This window comes from Aulonocara sp. 'chitande type north' Nkhata Bay, linkage group LG15, assembly GCF_057382095.1.
Source record: "Aulonocara sp. 'chitande type north' Nkhata Bay isolate Kocher_YH1m ecotype deep benthic linkage group LG15, A_spYH_male_GT1.1, whole genome shotgun sequence".
Classification (NCBI taxonomy): Eukaryota; Metazoa; Chordata; class Actinopteri; order Cichliformes; family Cichlidae; genus Aulonocara; species Aulonocara sp. 'chitande type north' Nkhata Bay.
The window spans coordinates 11,196,680-11,215,588 of record NC_141358.1 but is presented as its reverse complement, the minus strand read 5'-3'; the positions used below and the strand labels follow the sequence as shown (position 1 = coordinate 11,215,588).

The following is an 18,909-nucleotide window of genomic DNA, read 5'->3' as shown; positions in this document are numbered from 1 at the left end:
ACCTCTTTGAGTAAGGCCCTTTTACCCTGATCACTCAGACTGGCCGGGCAGTAAGCTCTAGGAAGAGTCCTCCAAACCTCTTCCATATATAATGATGGAGGGCACGGTGCTCACTGGGACCTTCAATGCTGCAGCAATGTTTCTGTACACTTCCCCAGGTCTGTGCCTCGATAAACTCTTGACTCAGATGTCAGACAATTTCTTGGACCTTGTGGCTTGTTTTGTGCTCTGACATTGTCAGCCATTTGGACCTTATATAGACAGGTGTGTGACTTTCTAAATAATGTCCAGTTAATTGAATTTAAGTGGACTCCAATCAAAATGTAGAAACATCTGACAGATGATCAGGGAAAACATGATGATTGTGATGGCAAAGAGTGAATATTTATATGCATTCTATATTTTTGCTTTTTGTTTTTTTTTTTTTTTTCCCCCAATTGCAAGAGTTTCAAACAAACTTATTTTACTTTGTCATTATGGGTACAATGATATGATGGTATTTGAGGTGAAAAATGATAGCTAGCTCACTAGGTAGTTTATTTGGAACAAAAATTAAAAATAAAAAACTGCTTATAAGGGGAAAAAAAGTCAGTTTAGGATTGTAATCAGGTCTTTAGGGCAACGTACAAAACACAGATGTGCTTTTACTGTCTCAGATAGCTGAAGTAAAATATCCATCCAACCATCCATCCATTCGCTTCCGCTTATCCTTTCCAGGGTTGCGGGGGGTGCTGGAGCCTATCCCAGCTGTCATAGGGCGAGAGGCGGGGTACACCCTGGACAGGTCGCCAGTCTGTCGCAGGGCTAACACACAGGGACACAGACAACCATTCGCACTCACAGATTCACACCTATGGGCAATTTAGATTGACCAATTAACCTATCCCCACTACTGCATGTTTTTGCACTGTGGGAGGAAGCCAGAGTACCCGGGGAGAACCCACGCAAACACGGGGAGAACCCACGCAAACACGGGGAGAACCCACGCAAACACGGGGAGAACCCACGCAAACACGGGGAGAACCCACGCAAACACGGGGAGAACCCACGCAAACACGGGGAGAACATGCAAACTCCACACAGAAAGACCACGGCCTGATGGTGGAATTAAGCTCAGGACCTTCTTTCTGTGGTTTTTCATTTTTGTACCCAATTAAACATTCATAAAGGTGTTAAAGAGTTAGTAGTGGTCAGTAACACAATCAAGTGTTGCATAATTCTATTTTATCTTTTTAAACATAGCCACTATTGAAAAAATTGCAAATTAATAACATTTGGGGGCCGGATCTTTTTGTACAACGTGTTACACATGTTAAAAAACATAATGGCAGAAAACACGTGAAAAAGCTGTGAACTATTACAGTGGTTTGCAAAAGACTCCCAGGTGTTCTTTTATTTTGCAGTAATAATGGGCCAACACACCCAACTGTAGACTTTGGAGATGAGGTAGATTCTCACATTATTCTGAACTGCAATGACTGTTGCTTTGCCATTGAGTGGAGGAAATGTACTCACCCACAATGCCAAAAGCTGAGACAGTCCTGGACAGGCCAGAGGAACCCTTCTGACTAATCTTAGTCCGGTTGCCCAGGTCCAGGCGGCCCAGCAACTCCCTTACCTCTTGCTGGTTATACACATGCTGGAAACACACACATGCACGCATGTACGGTATTAAATACACATTAGATGAAGTGTTTATAAAGTTTAGTTTATTAATTAGCCACATAATCCTATCTGATTTCCATCTAAAAATCAACACTAAAATATATAAAGCTGTGTTCTGACAAAAGTGACTTAAATGTGCTGCTTGCGGGTGACTAATGGCTTCAGTCAGAACTATTAAGACTTCTTTATTTTCTGTGCAATAGCAGGTAAATGAATAACAGTCCCTGTTTAATCAATGCCCAAAATTTCTACAAAAGGGATTAGATTGACTGCCATTGAGGCAATTAGTCTGAAAATAGATCGGCTGCTTTCTGCATTGGTTCTGAAATGTTAAATGACTAAAGAGTAGCTTTGCGTGCATTTCATCTACAAAAAAACCCCCATCTCATTTACATAATAAGCTTTACAATTGGCACAGACCCCAAAGAGAAACGTAGTAATGTACTGTGTGCTGTATGCTACTGCATTTGTTTTAAGTGCATGATTCTATAGATTGCAATAATTCTCATTCTGTTATCTTGTGGGGAAAAAATTAATTTAGGACTTCTATCAAAGTCTTTTATTCCACTGTCTTCACTTCTTATGTAAAAACTAAAAGACGAGGGAGTATTTCTAGCTTTAAAACCTCCCTAGCAACTCATTAAATTATCCATGCATCCAAGTACAATGCTACACAATGCCAATAAAATTGAAAACACACAGTTTTCTGATGTCATTTTAATATCTTTTGGAATGAGACTGTTGGGTGATGAATATTTATTAATGGATGCTTCATAATAATTGCATCAGAAGGATAATTACCCACAACACAAACAAACAAATCAAAAACCAGCTCATAGATCCTGGTAATAAGAAAAGGGTGTGAACGCAGCCAAACTCTCATCAGCAGCACACTTCACATCAGCTGAGTGATTGCACAATTTCCCCCTTAGGCATGTTTCTTGTGTATTACATAAGAATATACATTAAAATTTAACTCGTGGAAAGTCGTCACTTACCTTATCGTCAATTATAACGAGGTCCTTGGGTTCTGTGCGGTCAATCTTTAGGACTCGATGTTTGGTCTGTGCATGATTGCTCCCAACCAAAAAATACCTCTGAAAATAAAATGACAAGTCAAGTGAGTGCTGCAATGCATTTGGAGCCTATTATCAGAAGAGTCTTTGCAACCTTAACCTTTCACAGCTGCATGTGGTGATAAATGCATAGAGGGAATCTTGCATACAGTCTTCTAACTTTGTGGACTGCAGCTTTGTCCTGGATGATGTTGACTTGGGACCAATTTAGACTTCAACCAAGAGCAGATATGTATTTAATAGACATAGAATCAATCCAATGACAAGTCACATTCCTGCATTGCAGCACCACTGTTGAAGTCAAACTTGAATTTCTTTTTTTCCTATAATAAAACATTTTATTTCCACAGTCCGAGTAAGAATCAGTGCGTCTGAAATTTGTGAAATTACACTCAAGTATGTATTCAACTAAAGGCGATATCTTAAAAACACAGATTGAAATAAGAGTGCATACAGTGCAGAGCACATGCAGGCACAGCACATATTTCATCACAAGTTACATTTTTACAATGTTCTTTTTGTCAAGATGTGTGTCTTCCTTGCATCTTTCTTTCTTTCTTTCTTTTAGGTCATTACTCTTCTCATTCAGGGTTGCAAAATGGCCCAAAATTTTCAGTCCACTAAAGAGTGTTAAATTGGAACATCCTGTATCAGCACACTCAGCAACCATTAGAGCATTTTTTTTCCCTGTTCCACCTTTTCCAGTATCTAATTTAACCCTCTTTGTCTGTAACAGAAAGCCTGCACGTGCACTGTTCAGCAGAGGTTCAATAAGAAATTATAAATCAAATAAGACAAATGTTTACTTGCCTTAGTGTCTAAATATTTGTAGCAAATGGGAACAGCAAACCGAAACCCAGCTTAAGCACACATTTAAACCAAGCATGACCACAGCTGGTGAAATGCAGCGACAATTGAAAACATGATACTATTAGAATACGCAGCAAAGAAAGTAGCATAGACACTCTACCTCTCAAGGACATACATCTAATATTTAAAAAAAAATAAATAAATAAATAAAAAAAGCTAAAGAAAACTAATTTTAACTGCCAAAATCTAATTCACCAATTAAATGTCCAGATAATTATCACACACATGCTCTTTACTGACCTCATGGATGTCAGGTCCTGAGGTTTCATATAGTCACCTGCAGCTTTTGCTGCCATCTAGTGTACATGTAGCGTGTACACTAGTGTCCCAAACATTTTCCCAGATCAACTATAGAACTCTTGAACCAAAGACTAGAGAGCACTTTAAAAAAAAAAAAAAAAAAAAAGGTAATAGGTAATAGGTTTTGGCTGTCTTAAATGAACAGTTGTGCCACAGTGTCGTTATCATGGTACTTCAAAGACAGTGATTGTCCTGAATATATATCAAGTTTGTGACATTTATGTATTAGGCACAAAAATTGAGCAATATCATTTTATGAACCTTTGAGCATTTCCCCATTAAGCACATATGTCTTAAGTATGGTCTTGTCTGAAAGCCTTCAGCCACCCCTTATTTGTTTTCCTTCTAAGCAGATGAAAACATGTAATTTTTTAAAATCTTCTTGAGCAATAGTTCTCCAGGTTTTAATGTACAAATTAAAGTTCTTCTCTAGACATCAGCTGCTTTTTCACTCATTTTCAGTCTATTTTCTGGAGATTTTTTTTGTCTGTTAAGCCACTTGACCTATGAATCATTCAAGCATAGAAAAAGCACCTAACTCAAGGAATGAATTATTTACATATAACAGACAACTTAGTAAAGAGCCCATTTTAAATTTTATCTTTAGGCACATCAATACTAATGCATTCTGTCACAAAACACACAATTTATTTCAATTTCTTTAACCAAACCTTGAAAAAATGCAAAATATAAGATAGCTTGACTGGAATAAAATACTATTTTTGCACAAACAACATGCTTGCTAAAGAGCTGTGCAGTGTGGCTTAAAATAATTGAGGAAACTGAACAAAAGAAGAACTGACAGACCTAAAAAAAATATCTACAGCAGAAGACTATATCTGAAAGTCGCGTCCTTAAGAAACAGGGGGAAAAAAATCCCACAAACACTCACTTGACCCTAGATAGAAAACACACACAACTGAACACCATCAGTCATAAATTGGCCTCGTCAAAAACACCGGACCTCAACACTACTGAAGCGGCGTGCACAGCACAACAACACGACACAACAAAAGACAACCACCATCTAAAGAGTTTTGAATGTACTATTCCTGAAAACTCCTTAAGGAAGCTTAGCAAAATGGAGAAACAGCGCAGTTTAAAGAACTGTCATCGCGTGTAGTTGTAAACTGCCCAGGTGAATTGGACTTTATGAAGAAATGGTGACATTAAGGGCTCATGTAAAGACTTACTGCTCTGGTCTCGTACAGAACCAGTCGCTGGATCCCACCGATGATAGCTGCTGATTGAGGCATTTTCTATTCTTGAATTGTTCAACAGTCAGTCTGGAAGAGGCTACAGAGGAGCTACAAAGCGAAAGTGAAAAGAAATGAATGTTGTTACATTCATTTCTTCACATTATAAGACACAAAATGACGAGCCAGCATATTTAACAAATGTGTTCATGTATATAGCTTACTTTTTTCCCTCAGTACTTCCTAGCTAGCATCACTCACCATTCATCCACTTAGCTTGTATGATTAACCACAAATGGTCTTCATTGATGACAATATACATCTCCCCATGCAGTCGCAACAAATACTGTAAACGCTTCACTTAACAACAGTTAAAATGCATCTGTACTCTGCCCAGTGTATCCCGTTAGCATGTTGGAGTTGAATTTGTTTTAGTCAGGTGACTGTCATGAATGACTTCGCTTGTCGGGTCGTACGGTGCCTCGCAAAGTCAAAAAGCTCGAAGGACTGAAAATGCGATTGATACATGGGTTTACTATCTTTGCATTTGAATTTGCAGCGGCTTTAAACGTTTATAACTGCTCTTGAGTATGATAAATAAATAATTCAATTGATTAATTTATAAACGCTATTTCAACCCTCAAACTCTAAAGGTAGCATTAACTAGGTATTAAGAAACCTTCAGCCAGCCCTTTAGTTTGCAAGTTGTCATGGTAACCGTATATGGATAGCTAGGTTATTGTAACACTAGTGAACAACTGCGCTAAAAAGGGTATTAGCAGATAAAAGAAAATACAGACACTCGCAAAGGTAACTGTAAGTAACATTGAAGTAAAATATGATAATAATAATAATATTTTACATATTTGTCAGATTATGTAAACTACACATTCAAGCTATAAAACTGATTGCTTGAATGATTATTTGACTTTTATAATTTCTGTGTTCACAAAGTTTGAATGGCTACTTTAGTAGACAACTTAATTGAAGATGAAGCCGAAAGAGAGAGACTTCTTGCTAAGCCCACCTGCTTTATCATCGTTGGAAGACCGGTAATCTACATATATATATATATATATAAGTGAATATAAAGTGAAATTTAGCTAGGTTACGTATATACCTTTGTAGTTGTGTTTAAGTCCAAAAGACAGTATGCACAGTACTATCTGTCAGTGAATCAGATATGTATATATAAACAAAGAGGAAAGACCATGAATGCCATGCAGTTATAAAACACATTATGACGTTTAGTAGATCATCAAGTGTAAAATGTTTAGGCTATACTTAAAATTCCTGGACACAACTACTATAGAATTTTCCATGTCTTAAGCTGCACTCCACAATCACAAACATCATGCAGAGAGTCCCCACCAAAGCTCAACAAGTGCATACCCAAACACTAGCAAATATTTTTTTCTAATGCTTCAATTCCTCTATATTCCACTTCTTGGCAGGGTGTTGGCAAATCCACCTTGGCCAAAAAAATTGCAGAGTCCTGGAGGTGTATCCTTATTGATGGTGAGTACCCTTTTATGCCTTCATAAAAAAAACTTTTTCATAAAAAAAATCTTTTTACCAATTCGAGATGTGTATGTAGATGAGTTTTCACATCTTTCAGATACCAATCTTCTCAACACACACATAAAAAATGAAACAAAAGAGGGCCTGGAGGTAAGTAAAATTTTCTGTATCATTTGAAAGGAAGCCCTTTGTTCCTGTGATGTGTTTTCTTTATGCTTTTATAGTCATTAGAAACTCTGAGTTGCATTCTGTTGAATATAGCTTTTGGACATCTTATCTGAGGGAAGAAGTGTACCAGAGAATGTGGTGCTGAAGCTGATTCTTGCCAGGCTTAACTCGCCAGATGTGGAGCACTATGGTAATAAATAAGACGTCATTTAATTATGGCTATGCATGCAAAACAAACTTTTCAGTCACCAAATGTTCTTTGCAGATGAAAATAAGATGACTGATAGGTTAGACAATAAGCAATATGATAAGCTCTGCACTGTTTTGTAATTCACATGTTTTTGATACAGGTTATGTACTGAGCTGCCTGCCGTTCATGTCAGAAGAGCATCTGAAGATTAATGAGCAGATTGAACTGATCAAAAACCTCAAGCTAACGCCTGATATTATCATTAACATCAAGGTTACTGTCATTCTCTATTTGGAGTTGTCCATTGCATTTGATTTTTTTTCTTTTGCATAGTTTAATGTCGTAATTTTTTAATCTAATATCTCTTTAAGTTCATTTATGAAAAAGATCTGTCAGGATTTTACTGAATTGATTATAAATTAAATACTTTTACTTTTCACCAGTGTCCAGACAAGGACCTTGTCCAGAGGCTATCTGGTCTGAAGCAGGACCCAGAGACAGGGCAGTTTTACAACAGGGATCAGTGGCAGCGTGAAGAGGTGTATAACAAGGAGAAGAAGAGCAAGGAACAGGATGCAGAGGATGCAGAGGATGTGGAGGATGTGGAGGAGCAGGTATTACTTAAGGGAAAATAAGTGTTGTCACTTGATCATGTAATATGCATAATCATAGCTCTTTTAGTTCTCCCCCCTCCTTTTGTTTTGATGCTTGTAACAAATATAATCCAATGACTGCTGTTTTGCTGCTTTTCCTCTTATTTCATTGTATCAACCAAAACAAACTGACAGAAATCACTGCCTTTAAAATCCTCTGCCTCCCCAATCCCAGCTGGTCAGATTTGAATGACAGAGCCACTGCATTTCTTGAGTAAATAAGAGAAAATGACGTCAGTCTGCAGGTATAGGACTTGCTATCCTTGCTGTCATGATAGCGCTGAGCAAACTAGCCTAAAGTACCAGAAGCAATACCCAGAAGCAGTTGTACTCATGTCTTGGTGTAGGAGCATAAATATTATAAGCTTTGCCATGTTTACCTATGTATTTATTGCCTAGTGAAATAAAGCTATTGATCTAGTTTCAATCTTAACTGTAAGATTTAAGGGTGTTGAATGCTAATCAGAATTTTATCCAGCAATTCTTAGACGATTAATATTTTTAGCACCTTCCTAGTTCCGTACATGTTTGGATTTCAGTTTTGCATTTTTAGGGGGCTGTTTTTATTTTAGCTAACCTTTTATTCCCCAGGTGATCAGTTGTTATCATAGCAAAGAAAAAACTGCCAAGCTTTGAGTTCCATACTAGTATTTTTTTTTCCTTAGGAAGAGGAACTCTCAAAGGATACCAATGACAGAATGGTGTGGACACCAGAGTATTTGGCTAAAAATGCTTTTGTTCGAATTAACATGTACAAGGATAACATGCTTAGACCACTGGAGGTGAGTTGCCCAGACCTAGACCTGTCATCAAAGTCACCCACTACTGACACACCAAAAATGTAGTTTGTTGTGTTATTTAAAAAAATCTTGAATAAAAATTCATAATTCCTTTAAACCTTGTATTTGAATTTACTTGGGAGATGCTGTTTTTGCTTAACCAGTATGTTTATATCATAAGGCAGTGAACATCCCAGATTTTTTTGACTCAAAAGGCAGTACTTAAGGGCTTTTGAAATTTAACTACAGACAAACTATATACTGTATTAATATTTATTGTTATTAAAAGAATAAATTACAAAAGAAAAACACAGAATGAAAAGTATATTAATTGATATTTTTTCAGGACTACATGGCAAACCACAACCCTCTCTACCTTTTGGAGTTGGATGGAAATAATTCAACAGAAGAGTGGCACTTGGTAAAGACTAAAAAAAACTTCAACAAATAGTATTGGTGTTTTCCAGAAGTGTTGTCTCTGTAAGGTGTGTTTTTTGACATTTTGTACTTCTAGTCTGTTATGTCGCGTCTCGAAACTTTGGCTATAAATCGCGTCCCCGTTCCAGTCCTCCTCCACCAGACTGAGGATGAGGAAATGCCAGAGGACGTTAGCACGGTCTGGAAGTCTTCACATTTTATTTCAAAACACAATCAGTGAATGGGAACATGTACAAAATACTTGTATTTTGAATAACATGTGTACTACAACCATCCCAATAATCCTGATCCTAAGAATTAAGACTGGACTTGCTTTAATATTGAAACCATATCTTTTTCAGGAGGACCTACTGAGAATTATGTCCTCTTACAGGATTATGGTCCCTGGCTTTAGGTGGAGAAGGAGCCGCTGGGGCAGAACTTGCCCTGTTGCTTTGAAAGAGGGCAAGGTCATTCCTGGCAAGCCACAATTTAGTGTGGGGTGAGCAGTCTTTTAAAAACTGTTTCCAGATGAGGATTCTATTGAGTAGCAATGTGAAAATGTGAAACAACTCTCATTCATTGTACAGATTCCAGGACAAACTGTACATCCTTTCGTCAGCGGAGGCACACCATAAATTTGTCACAAACCCTCGCCCTTACCTGTTACCTCCAATGCCGAGGTTACCCTGCAAAGTTTCAATCATTGGGCCTTCCCTTGCAGGGAAGACCACCTTATGTAAACTTCTAGCTCAGCACTATAACACAGCGGTAATTGACATGGAGGAACTGTTGCAGCCAGTTCTGGTCAAGGCTAAAGAGGAGAGGATTAATAAAATTAAAGAGGAGACAACACAGGCTGCTATAGACAAAATCAAAATGAAGATGAAGGAAGATGGACAAAATTCAGGTAAGCTGAACTTTGTTGGTATTTTTTTTTCTATAATCACATGTAGAATTACATTTGATAAACTGTGACTGACAATAATATGTTTTTGCAATAACAGTAATGCCATGTACCATGGCATAATAACTTGTCTGAGCACTATATACTATTAAGAGTGTAGCTTCTATATATATGTATGTAATAGTCCTCCAACAAACTGTATGATATAAAGCAATATTTGTACCTATTGCTGAACAAGTGACTGATAATGTCATACACAGAATTAATGTGAAGGTAAGATGTGAAAATACTTTCTTATAAACCATATGTATCATAGATATGTGAAAAGGAAAGTGCACCCTCTTTCAGTTTCATGGTTTAACATATCAGGACATAATTAAACAATATTCTGGTTGTTGTTGTGTTATGTTGTTCTAACATTTTGAAGCATACTGAACAACAGTATATTTGTATGAAAGAGGATCTTATTTGTTCTGTTGTTTTTAAGTGACAGAGGATCATCCACTGGTGCAAGCCATGGTACTCAGTGCTGTGCAGCAAGCAAAGCAATCGAGTACTACTTATTTTGGCTTGTATGCTGAGATACTAGAGAAGCGTATAAAAGAGGTACGTTAAAGATTTAAACCCAGGTGGGAGATTTACACCGACTTCCCAGTCTTAAGCAGTTAGCATGCATACACGTTCATATATTTGAATGATTAATGACACACAACAGGATTTTTCTGCAACTTTGTTTGGCATTGTTAGATTTTTTTTATTTGTATAAAATCATTGACTTACATCGCACAACACCCAACACTAAATCACGCATACAGGGACACGACACTTAGACAGTCACATGCATAAAGTAAATTTAACTTACGTGATAAAAAGTTTGATGTTATAGATTGAAGAGGTGGAGGGCAAGACTGGGTGGGTGCTTGACAACTTTCCCAAGAACCTTTCCCAGATGGATGCCTTACAGCAAGCTGGACTTCTGCCAGAGGTCTTCTTCTGTCTCACAGACAGCGATGGACACCAGGGTATGAGGCACAAATAGAAAAGATTAAACATATAAATTTGCATTTATAATTTGCAACAATTTGGTTTGAAATGCCCTTCAGTGTTTACGCATACACTTTGGTGCTTTTTACATTTCCATTAATACATTTTTTCATTGAGCAGTTTTGAGAAGACTTTATGAGATGAATAAAGAAAGTGTAAAGAACACTGTAAAGAAGTTAGAGGATGAACAGTCTCAGGCGATAGAGCTCTCGTAAGTGCACATGAAATGATGTTGTGAATTTTTTTTCTTTGTATGTTTCTGAGTTAGATTTTTGTTGCAACTTTTGTTTTTGTGCCTTAATTCTCTCCATTTTAGAAACCAAGAGGAGCAAGAATCAGAGGGGCAATCAAATATGAAGACAGTTATGGGAGAAGCTCATGGTGCTGGTTTTGGGTTTTTTTTATATACTACCCTTGAACATATACCATTCAATCAGTATAATTTTTATTACATTCTTTTTTATTTTCAGAAGATCCTAAGGAATTGAACACCACCAGCTCTGCAAATCCAAATGCAGTACAAAAAGAAGGTAAAGTTACAACAAGAACATGCTGTTTTGTTTTGTTTGGTTTGTTTTTCTCAGATCAAAAATGCAAATTGACTAAAGAGAGAAACTAGTATAAGGTGCATATTCAGGTCAGTCAGTCATTGTCAGGATTTCCTGGGGTTTGACTCTCATGACTCTCTGAATTTGGACGTGCGCTGAAATGGCTATGCTGCCCAATAAAAACTCCAATTTTCAATCAAAATCACAGATACATTTTTGAATGTGCTAACTAATTTATATGTTGTATTTGTACTGTTTGTGAGCACCACTGAAGTATCATTAGCATTCTTTCTCTAACTCTCTCTCGTTCACACTCTCTTTGTGTGGTCCAAGCAGCAGTGGTAGTACATGATGATTCAGAGTTGGGCTATGCAGATAGCCCCGAGATGAACGAGTATAAACTGCAGTTACGACAGTTTGTGGGTGAATGGGAGAAAATGCAGTCTGGTTTAACGGTAACCCACTGTACCCTGGAGATTGGCAGGAAAAGCCCAGAGAACCTGCTTCAAGAGATGATCCAGCAGATGGACAGTGAGTGTAAAGCTATGCAGACCAAATCACTGTTGTCTTAGAAACAAATTTGCGCCAGACACACACAAAAAAATACTGAGACAAATATTATGTTATTTTACTGGTAATGGATTGGAATAAATAAATGGTGAACTAACGAGTGATATATCATGTGATATTCTGCTAAAAAGTTCCAATCTAATCTTTAGCTCTCATGTGTGATCTTCAGAACCCTTTCAGTATGTGTCCTGGGAGTTATCAGAGGAGGACATGGAAAAAGACGCAGAAGATATAGAGGCCTTAGCTCAGCTGGAGAGAACAGAGGAAGGCAGTGATGATGATTATTCCCTAGGGGAAAGAGATGAAGTCAGTAAACTAAGGAGTCTTTCAGCTTTAATATCCATATGTTTACAGCGCTATTTAAAATTGTAGAAAGAGAACAAAGAACTTACTGCTTTCTTGACAAATATTAGTAAGGCAAGCAATCCATTGAAGTATGTCTATCTTATCTTCTTAATGAATGCAGGGAGACACCACGACCAACAGATTCTTAGGTGACACCCAGCATTTCTGCCCTGTTGTCTTAAAAGACCATAATGTCCTGCGACCCTGTACCGATGAAATTGCAGCTAAGTATCGTGAGAAGACCTACTACTTCTCCAGCTTAGAAGCCAGGGAATCATTTCTTCAAAATCCTGATCAATTTGTTGCACACACTGAGCCTCTCAAGGTATAACCTTAACATGAAAAGAGAAAGTCATATGCTGTAGTTCTGAACAAAAGTGTCCTCACTGGCTCTTTGTCATGTTTTTCCATCCAAGCCTCCTGCTCTGCGGATGTTTTTGCTCGGCAGCGGAGGCTCAGGCAAGACGACTAATGGGAAGTGGCTTGCACAGCAGCTTGGACTCTTCCATATCCAGTTCAGAGAGCAGCTCCAAATGCTCATAATGGCCAAGACAAAGATGCGGATACCTGATGCTGATGAGTTAGTGCTCTTACAAGATGATTCTGAAGACTTGGATGCCAAAATAATGGAAGCCAGGGCGGAGGACGAGAAGGAGTCAGAGGATCCCTATGATAACATGAATGAGACGGAGGTCAGCTTCAACACAGTTTCATTCTAGCACAGTTTGTTATGATATTTCATTTCAGGTTTTGAATTTCTGTGTATGTGCTTTTCTGTAACTTTAGCAAGAAGAACTGACTGAGGATGAAATGGCCATCAAAGCCTACCTATCTGATGGAGATCCTCTCAATCCAAAGATTCTGGACATGACTATTGCACCATACTGGAAACATGAACCATACAAGTAGCTATTACAAAACTGGATGTTTCCTGCCTCTTCTTGTTTTCTGCCTATTTGCTGTCTTTTTCAGAGCAAATCGCGTTTTAAAAAAAAAAAAGCTAGCTTAGGGTAAACATCTAGTTTTTAGCTTTTTCTAAATGCAAATTTGCTGGAGTAGCTTTATACATAATGAACTTTAGATCGGTAACTTCCCATCAAGGTCTCTTTGAGAGTTTTGGTCACCTTACAAGAGATATTGTTCTTTAACTTAAGATCATCTATGTTCTAGGTCTACAGGTTTTATTTTGGAGGGCTTTCCTATTGATCTGAATGAGGTGCAGTACATGTTTGAGCAAAAGTTTTTCCCTGACGTTGTGGTAATGATGGAAGTGGATGTTGAGGATGTCCAGAGTCGTCTGTTGCCACAGTACCTGGAGATTTGGCGTGAGCGTCGAAACAAACGTGAAGCACAGCTGAAACTCCTTCATGACCTGCGTAAAAAAAAACGGGTAAAAAAATAAGTGATACTTAGGTCCCAGTTTTAGTAACTGTTATTTTTCTGCCAGGAAACATTAGTCTTGCTGTCTGTCTTGACAAATTAGGATAAATTCATTTCTTGGATCTGAAACATTCATGGTAATTTTGTAATTCAGGAGGAGGATATTTCCAAGAGAAAAGCTGAACTCATGGCAGAGCAAGATTTAAAGGCAACTAAAAAAGAGGTAAGCAAAAGAGGTAACCCGAATTATCACATCTGCATTTGATTCAAACGTCTTCTTTCTTTCTGTATTTGCAAACAAAACAGCTCAGTTTTCAAGATGGCACAAAAGATGATGAAGAGCATGAAACTGCAGACATAGAGGAGATGATTGAGGCCCTGCTGGAGGAGGAATTTCCTGCAGAAGAGGATGAGGAAGACATCGAGAATGAGGAGACTGAGGAACTAGCTACCAACAGGCTGGAGATAGGAATAAAAGAGCGTTTTGTGACACAAGAGACCAACCTTAGTTCTGTGATGGTACATATACACAAAACAAAAATGAGCCCTGATCAATTCTACTTGTATTTCATATTCACAACAAGACTTTACTTTAAAATATTTGTATTTTACAATAAAACTAGTTGGATCTTATATATGGTGCTATATGTTGTTCTATTGTTAGGAACTCCTAGGTGAACACAATATACCCAGAATGGTCATCAATGCGTCTCGCAAACTACGCATTGTTCAGTGTCAGCTGCTCAAGAAAATCAAACCCTTGTTGACCAACAGGGAGTCACTCTTCCAAAAATGCCACCCCATCCCCTACAGCCTGGCATGCAAACTGCTGCTCTCCTCTTTTAAGTTCTTCAGTGCCTTTGGCTTCCTGGACCCCATCAAGGTAGGCAGGGTTTAGGAACGTCAGCTGTGCTTCCAATAGTTCCAAGAAATATTTTAATATAATTACTCCTTTGTTTTAAGCTGAAATGTTGACAGAAAAAACAAATATGTAAAATGTCCTTCATAAAGTATACTTTAACATTTTTTTCATCCATTTCCAACCTGTAGCTACACAAAGAAAGAGACCTGATCCAGCCTCTGAAGTGGCCTTTCAACACAACATACCTCCTGCTGTTCCATCAGTATATCTACTTCTTTGCATCTAAGGAGAACTGTAACACATTTATGCTCAACCCCTTAAAGTACCTGCGGCAGCCCAAGCCCACCACGTCACTTCCTATTAAAATAGCAGTGACTGGACCTCCAAAATCTGGAAAGACCACCGGTAAGATACAAGATAGTTAAAAATGAACTTTATTACATTTTTTACTATGTTCATTTCTTTTATTTTACTTTTTGTATTTCTGCTTCCTCAGTGGCACAAATTTTTTCTCAGAAATATGGCTTGGCTCAGCTGTCCATTGGTAGCGTTATGCGTATGGTGCTTGACACTCAGGGGAACACCGATCTGGCTATTCAGATGAAAGAGTATCTCTTACAGGGCCTTGTTGTGCCTGATGAACTGGCCATTCAGTGTCTGGAGGTGGCACTGATGAACTCAGTCTGTAGCATGCAAGGGTAAGACAAAGGGTTTATCACATGTATGTGTTAATACTTAGCAAAACTCAATGCTAGGTGCGATCCGAACTTAATCTTTGGCATGGATTTTGTTTTTTTTAAGTCAAGACTGTATAATTTACTCTATTTTTGTTGGTTTAGTGTGTATCTAATATACTATGATATTTCTGGTATTTCAGATATGTGCTTGATGGGTTTCCAATGACCCTTAAGCAGGCAGAACTGATGGGGTCTCAGAGCATCATCCCCATGATAGTAGTTGAGCTAGAGCTGGACATAGTGGAGGTGCTGAAGAGAGGTCTTGCAGACAAGATGAAGCCCAACAAGTCAGAGAACACAGAACTTATAAATATAATGACAGATTTTAGGTCTGACAGCTGATTATAATTGCAAAAATTATAATCTTCTTGTGTTTCCTTTGTTCTTACACTTTAGGCCTCACTTGACGCACGATAGCTCTGAGATCCTACACATTCGTAATTCCTGCTACAAGAAGGAGGTGGTGCATGTGAGGCATCACTTCCAACAACAATATCAAAACTGCTTGCTTCTCAATGGCCTCAAGAGCAAATGGTGGATCTGGGACAGAATGATAAAAGAGGTCAGCACCAGCATGAAATATATTCAAACTTACCTGGACAGGATACAGAAGGGTAAGTTCAAGAAGAGTTTAAGCTGGTTTATTTCACCAGAAATCCCCTCAAGATGCTGTCAAACTCATGGGCTAAATGTTTTACATGCGCCTAAATGTTGAACCTCTTAACTCCACGCATGATGATTTAACCAGGGCAAGCAGCCTGCATCAACAAGCTGTGCATCACACCCAAGGAGTTTGACTGCCGACTTGGAGAGTTTGGCCAGTACTGCCCTGTCTGCATGGCCCTACATTACCACCTGGTGGACATCTCAGAAACTGCAGCATTGACTCATGCGGCTGAGTACAGGGGACATTATTTCAAGATGTGTGATGAAAACCATTTAGAGGTCAGTTTCTTGGAAGTTCCCCCATAAATTAATTGCAAGATTCATAGGTAAATGCCCAAATGAGTATGGGAAGGCATTCAAACCTAAAAACTGGAACTGGAACTTGTTATCTTGCTCTCTCAATCACAGATGTTCCTGTCTACTCCTGATCAATTTGTCACACCTGGCTGCCCGCACACCCTCCCAAAACCCCACCTCCTGCCAAGGAAGCTGACTGAGATACACGTGAAGAACAGGTTTCCACAGCAAGTTGAAATGAAGGGCTACTGTCCTGTTACTTACCTGGATGGAAAGCAGAGGTACATTATCCACTGTGTCACTGAGAAATATGCTTCAAATTGCTAAAAAAAAAAAAAAAAAAAAAAAGAAAGAAAGAAAGAAAGAAAGAAAGAAAGAAAGTTGGCAAACATATTTCTTTGTGATTCTGACTTTGTGGTGTCAGATAGACATACATAAGATCCTAAGGATCTTCTCTTTTTTGTAGCATTTAAAATCTAAATACTTTATTCCATCACAGTATGTCAGAAATATTGAATATGTCTTCTGTGACATTTTTTTCACATGGAAGTCTTATTTGTTCTTAGGTACGAAGCTCTGGTTCGAGGAAAGATGGAATATGCTGTGGAGTACAGAGAACGAATTTATATTTTTGAGACCAAGGAGAAACGGGACAAGTTCATGAGGTGTTATTTCTTTGTATATTTGAAAAACGTGTGCCTTTTTTTAATGTTTTCTTTTTTCACTTCACTTTTTTACAAACTACTTTGAGCTACACTTATAAAGAAAGTGGGTGGTGTGTAAACCTTTGGTCTATTCACTGAAATGTGAAATTATTTATTTAAGGACTCCTGAAACCTACTGGGCCCAAAAGCTGCCCATTAAAGTTCCTCCCCTTTCTGAACCTGTACATCTCACCTCCCTTCCAACGCTGGGCTACCTGGAGCAGGTCAGAAACTCTGTATCACATGGAAAATATTGCAGTATCGTCCTGTCTGCTGAGATTTTTAAAAGTACATCCATCAACCACATTGTATTTTTTAGGGTGTGGCAGAAGCAGTGATCAAGGCAATGACAGCTGCCGGGTGTCTCAAACCAAAGCATCCTTATCTCAGTTTAAAGAGATCAGCTCTCAGTTATGTGGCCTTGTATTTGAAAGGTAGGAATGTTATATTTAAACCTTTATTTAATATATTATGAGAAATATTAGGATGATTAAAATGGTAAATGGTCTGTATTTGTATAGCGCTTTACTGGTCTCTAAGGACCCCAAAGTGCTTTACACATCCAGTCATCCACCCATTCACACACACATTCACATACTGGTGATGGCCAGGGACACAACGACCGAGACTGTCGGAGCTGGGGCTCGAACCGGCAACCTTCCGATTACAAGGCGAACTCTCAACTCTTGAGCCACGATCGCTCTTTACTTTAAGTTTAAAGTAAAGATTTTATGTGCTGCTTTACCTCATTCTGAAATGTTTTCCTATCAAAGTTTACTATGTACAATGTATCTCATTCACCTTTTAAGACTTGTTATATGCTTCCAGCACTGAACTTGTTCATGTGTTTTTTCCTACTTAAGTAATAATTCCAATTTTACATTGTTATAGCTTTCAACCACAGGAGTACAGACTCCATTCGCCAGATGTACAAAAAGAAGCTGGCCTCATTTGAAGAGAACTGCATGCTCATCCCCTACCTGAGCACTGTAATGAAGGGGAACTACAGGCCTCCCAGTGAACGGCCGATTGACTTTGAGTTCAAGCTGAACAGGTTTTTGGCCTTAAGCGACTTGCCCGGAGCTAATGGCGTACAGCTTGATTAGTACTTTTGACTACAGCATTGTCATTGTACTTAACGTGATGTGGTAATCTGAGTCTGCAATACAATTACATTAAAAAAAATTACATTGACTTCTTTCGTTTATGTTTCCAAAGACTGTATCTTTAATTATAAAAGCTCTTTTGTCTGTATCATTATTTACCAGTAACTTTCACCATACACATTTCATTCATTTCATAAGCATTTAATTTTCTTTTTCCTGGATTGAAATAAATTTAACATTCAACAACGATCGTGTATACTTTATTAAGGTTTTTTTCTTATCCAGTTTTAGTCAGAAATGGGTTTGACACACATATGAATATCTGTTTCACAGTCTTTAGTAATATTACACAGGGTGTTCCGAGTGGTGGTAGTGCACCTTGTCATGAGACAGAGTTCAGTACTTTGATACTTCCAGAATGCAACAGAGTGAACAGATGGTGGCTTGGATGAGAAGAGGCCTTGATGGTTTTGTAGACCTGAAGGTAGTGAAGGTAGCAGGGTGTTGGCGGTCCTCTGTGCTGATTAAATGAAAATGAAAATTGTGTGGCCGTGAATTGGATGATGGGTGGATAAATGCTGCACATGACTGCAGGTTCCTACCCCAAATAACAGCCTAAAGAGTGTTGTGATATTAACGTCTACAATGAGTGGAACCAGGCAAATACAAAGAACTGAAGAGACAAAAAAGAGCTATATGCGAGTTCATTTGACAATAATATTTAATTAGAAAATGCTCGTTGCATTCAATTCTAGTAAATGTGTGTTTAAATACAGACATTTCCACCGGAGAATCATCCGAGTACAGTAAAATAATCATCTGACACACACACAAACAGCAGGAGCTTTCCGCGTGCTACGACTGCGAAAGGAAAGGGTACAACTAAAGCATTAGTACAATTAAAGCAC

The 18,909-nt window shown here is 38.2% G+C and overlaps 2 protein-coding genes across 7 annotated transcripts in view; one reads left to right on the top strand and one right to left on the bottom strand.

Annotated features, from left to right (window-relative positions):
* Positions 1 to 5,769, bottom strand: part of fig4a (FIG4 phosphoinositide 5-phosphatase a) — a 56,693-nt gene extending 50,924 nt beyond the window's left edge. The window contains exons 1-4 of one of the 3 annotated variants that reach the window (XM_086264111.1): positions 5,369 to 5,769; positions 5,105 to 5,218; positions 2,664 to 2,762; positions 1,516 to 1,639 (exon numbers count right to left, since the gene is read on the bottom strand). In XM_086264111.1, the coding sequence (XP_086120237.1) occupies positions 1,516 to 1,639; positions 2,664 to 2,762; positions 5,105 to 5,167 (286 nt within the window). In that variant the 5' untranslated portion in view covers positions 5,168 to 5,218; positions 5,369 to 5,769. The remainder of the gene's footprint in view (positions 1 to 1,515; positions 1,640 to 2,663; positions 2,763 to 5,104; positions 5,219 to 5,368) is intronic. The other 2 variants (XM_086264109.1, XM_086264110.1) reach the window with 2 other exon arrangements.
* ak9 (adenylate kinase 9) lies at positions 5,677 to 18,210 on the top strand. 4 transcript variants are annotated; one of them, XM_086264104.1, is made up of 36 exons: positions 5,677 to 5,917; positions 6,062 to 6,159; positions 6,562 to 6,625; positions 6,705 to 6,778; positions 6,890 to 6,986; positions 7,147 to 7,259; positions 7,430 to 7,600; positions 8,305 to 8,421; positions 8,765 to 8,839; positions 8,933 to 9,034; positions 9,198 to 9,337; positions 9,426 to 9,745; positions 10,230 to 10,348; positions 10,629 to 10,764; positions 10,907 to 10,997; positions 11,103 to 11,167; positions 11,257 to 11,316; positions 11,671 to 11,865; positions 12,074 to 12,210; positions 12,371 to 12,574; positions 12,666 to 12,941; positions 13,036 to 13,154; positions 13,420 to 13,639; positions 13,784 to 13,852; positions 13,936 to 14,148; positions 14,294 to 14,512; positions 14,680 to 14,896; positions 14,988 to 15,189; positions 15,369 to 15,515; positions 15,625 to 15,842; positions 15,977 to 16,173; positions 16,303 to 16,472; positions 16,758 to 16,856; positions 17,017 to 17,119; positions 17,215 to 17,329; positions 17,787 to 18,210. In XM_086264104.1, the coding sequence occupies exons 2-36, from the start codon at positions 6,067 to 6,069 to the stop codon at positions 17,999 to 18,001; spliced, it is 5,172 nt and encodes a 1,723-aa protein (XP_086120230.1). In that variant the 5' UTR covers positions 5,677 to 5,917; positions 6,062 to 6,066; the 3' UTR covers positions 18,002 to 18,210. The 4 variants fall into 4 exon arrangements, with proteins under 4 accessions (XP_086120230.1, XP_086120231.1, XP_086120229.1 ...); XM_086264105.1 differs by having other exon boundaries at positions 5,677 to 5,923; positions 6,726 to 6,778; XM_086264103.1 differs by having other exon boundaries at positions 5,677 to 5,923.
* The last annotated feature ends 699 nt before the right edge of the window (positions 18,211 to 18,909 follow it).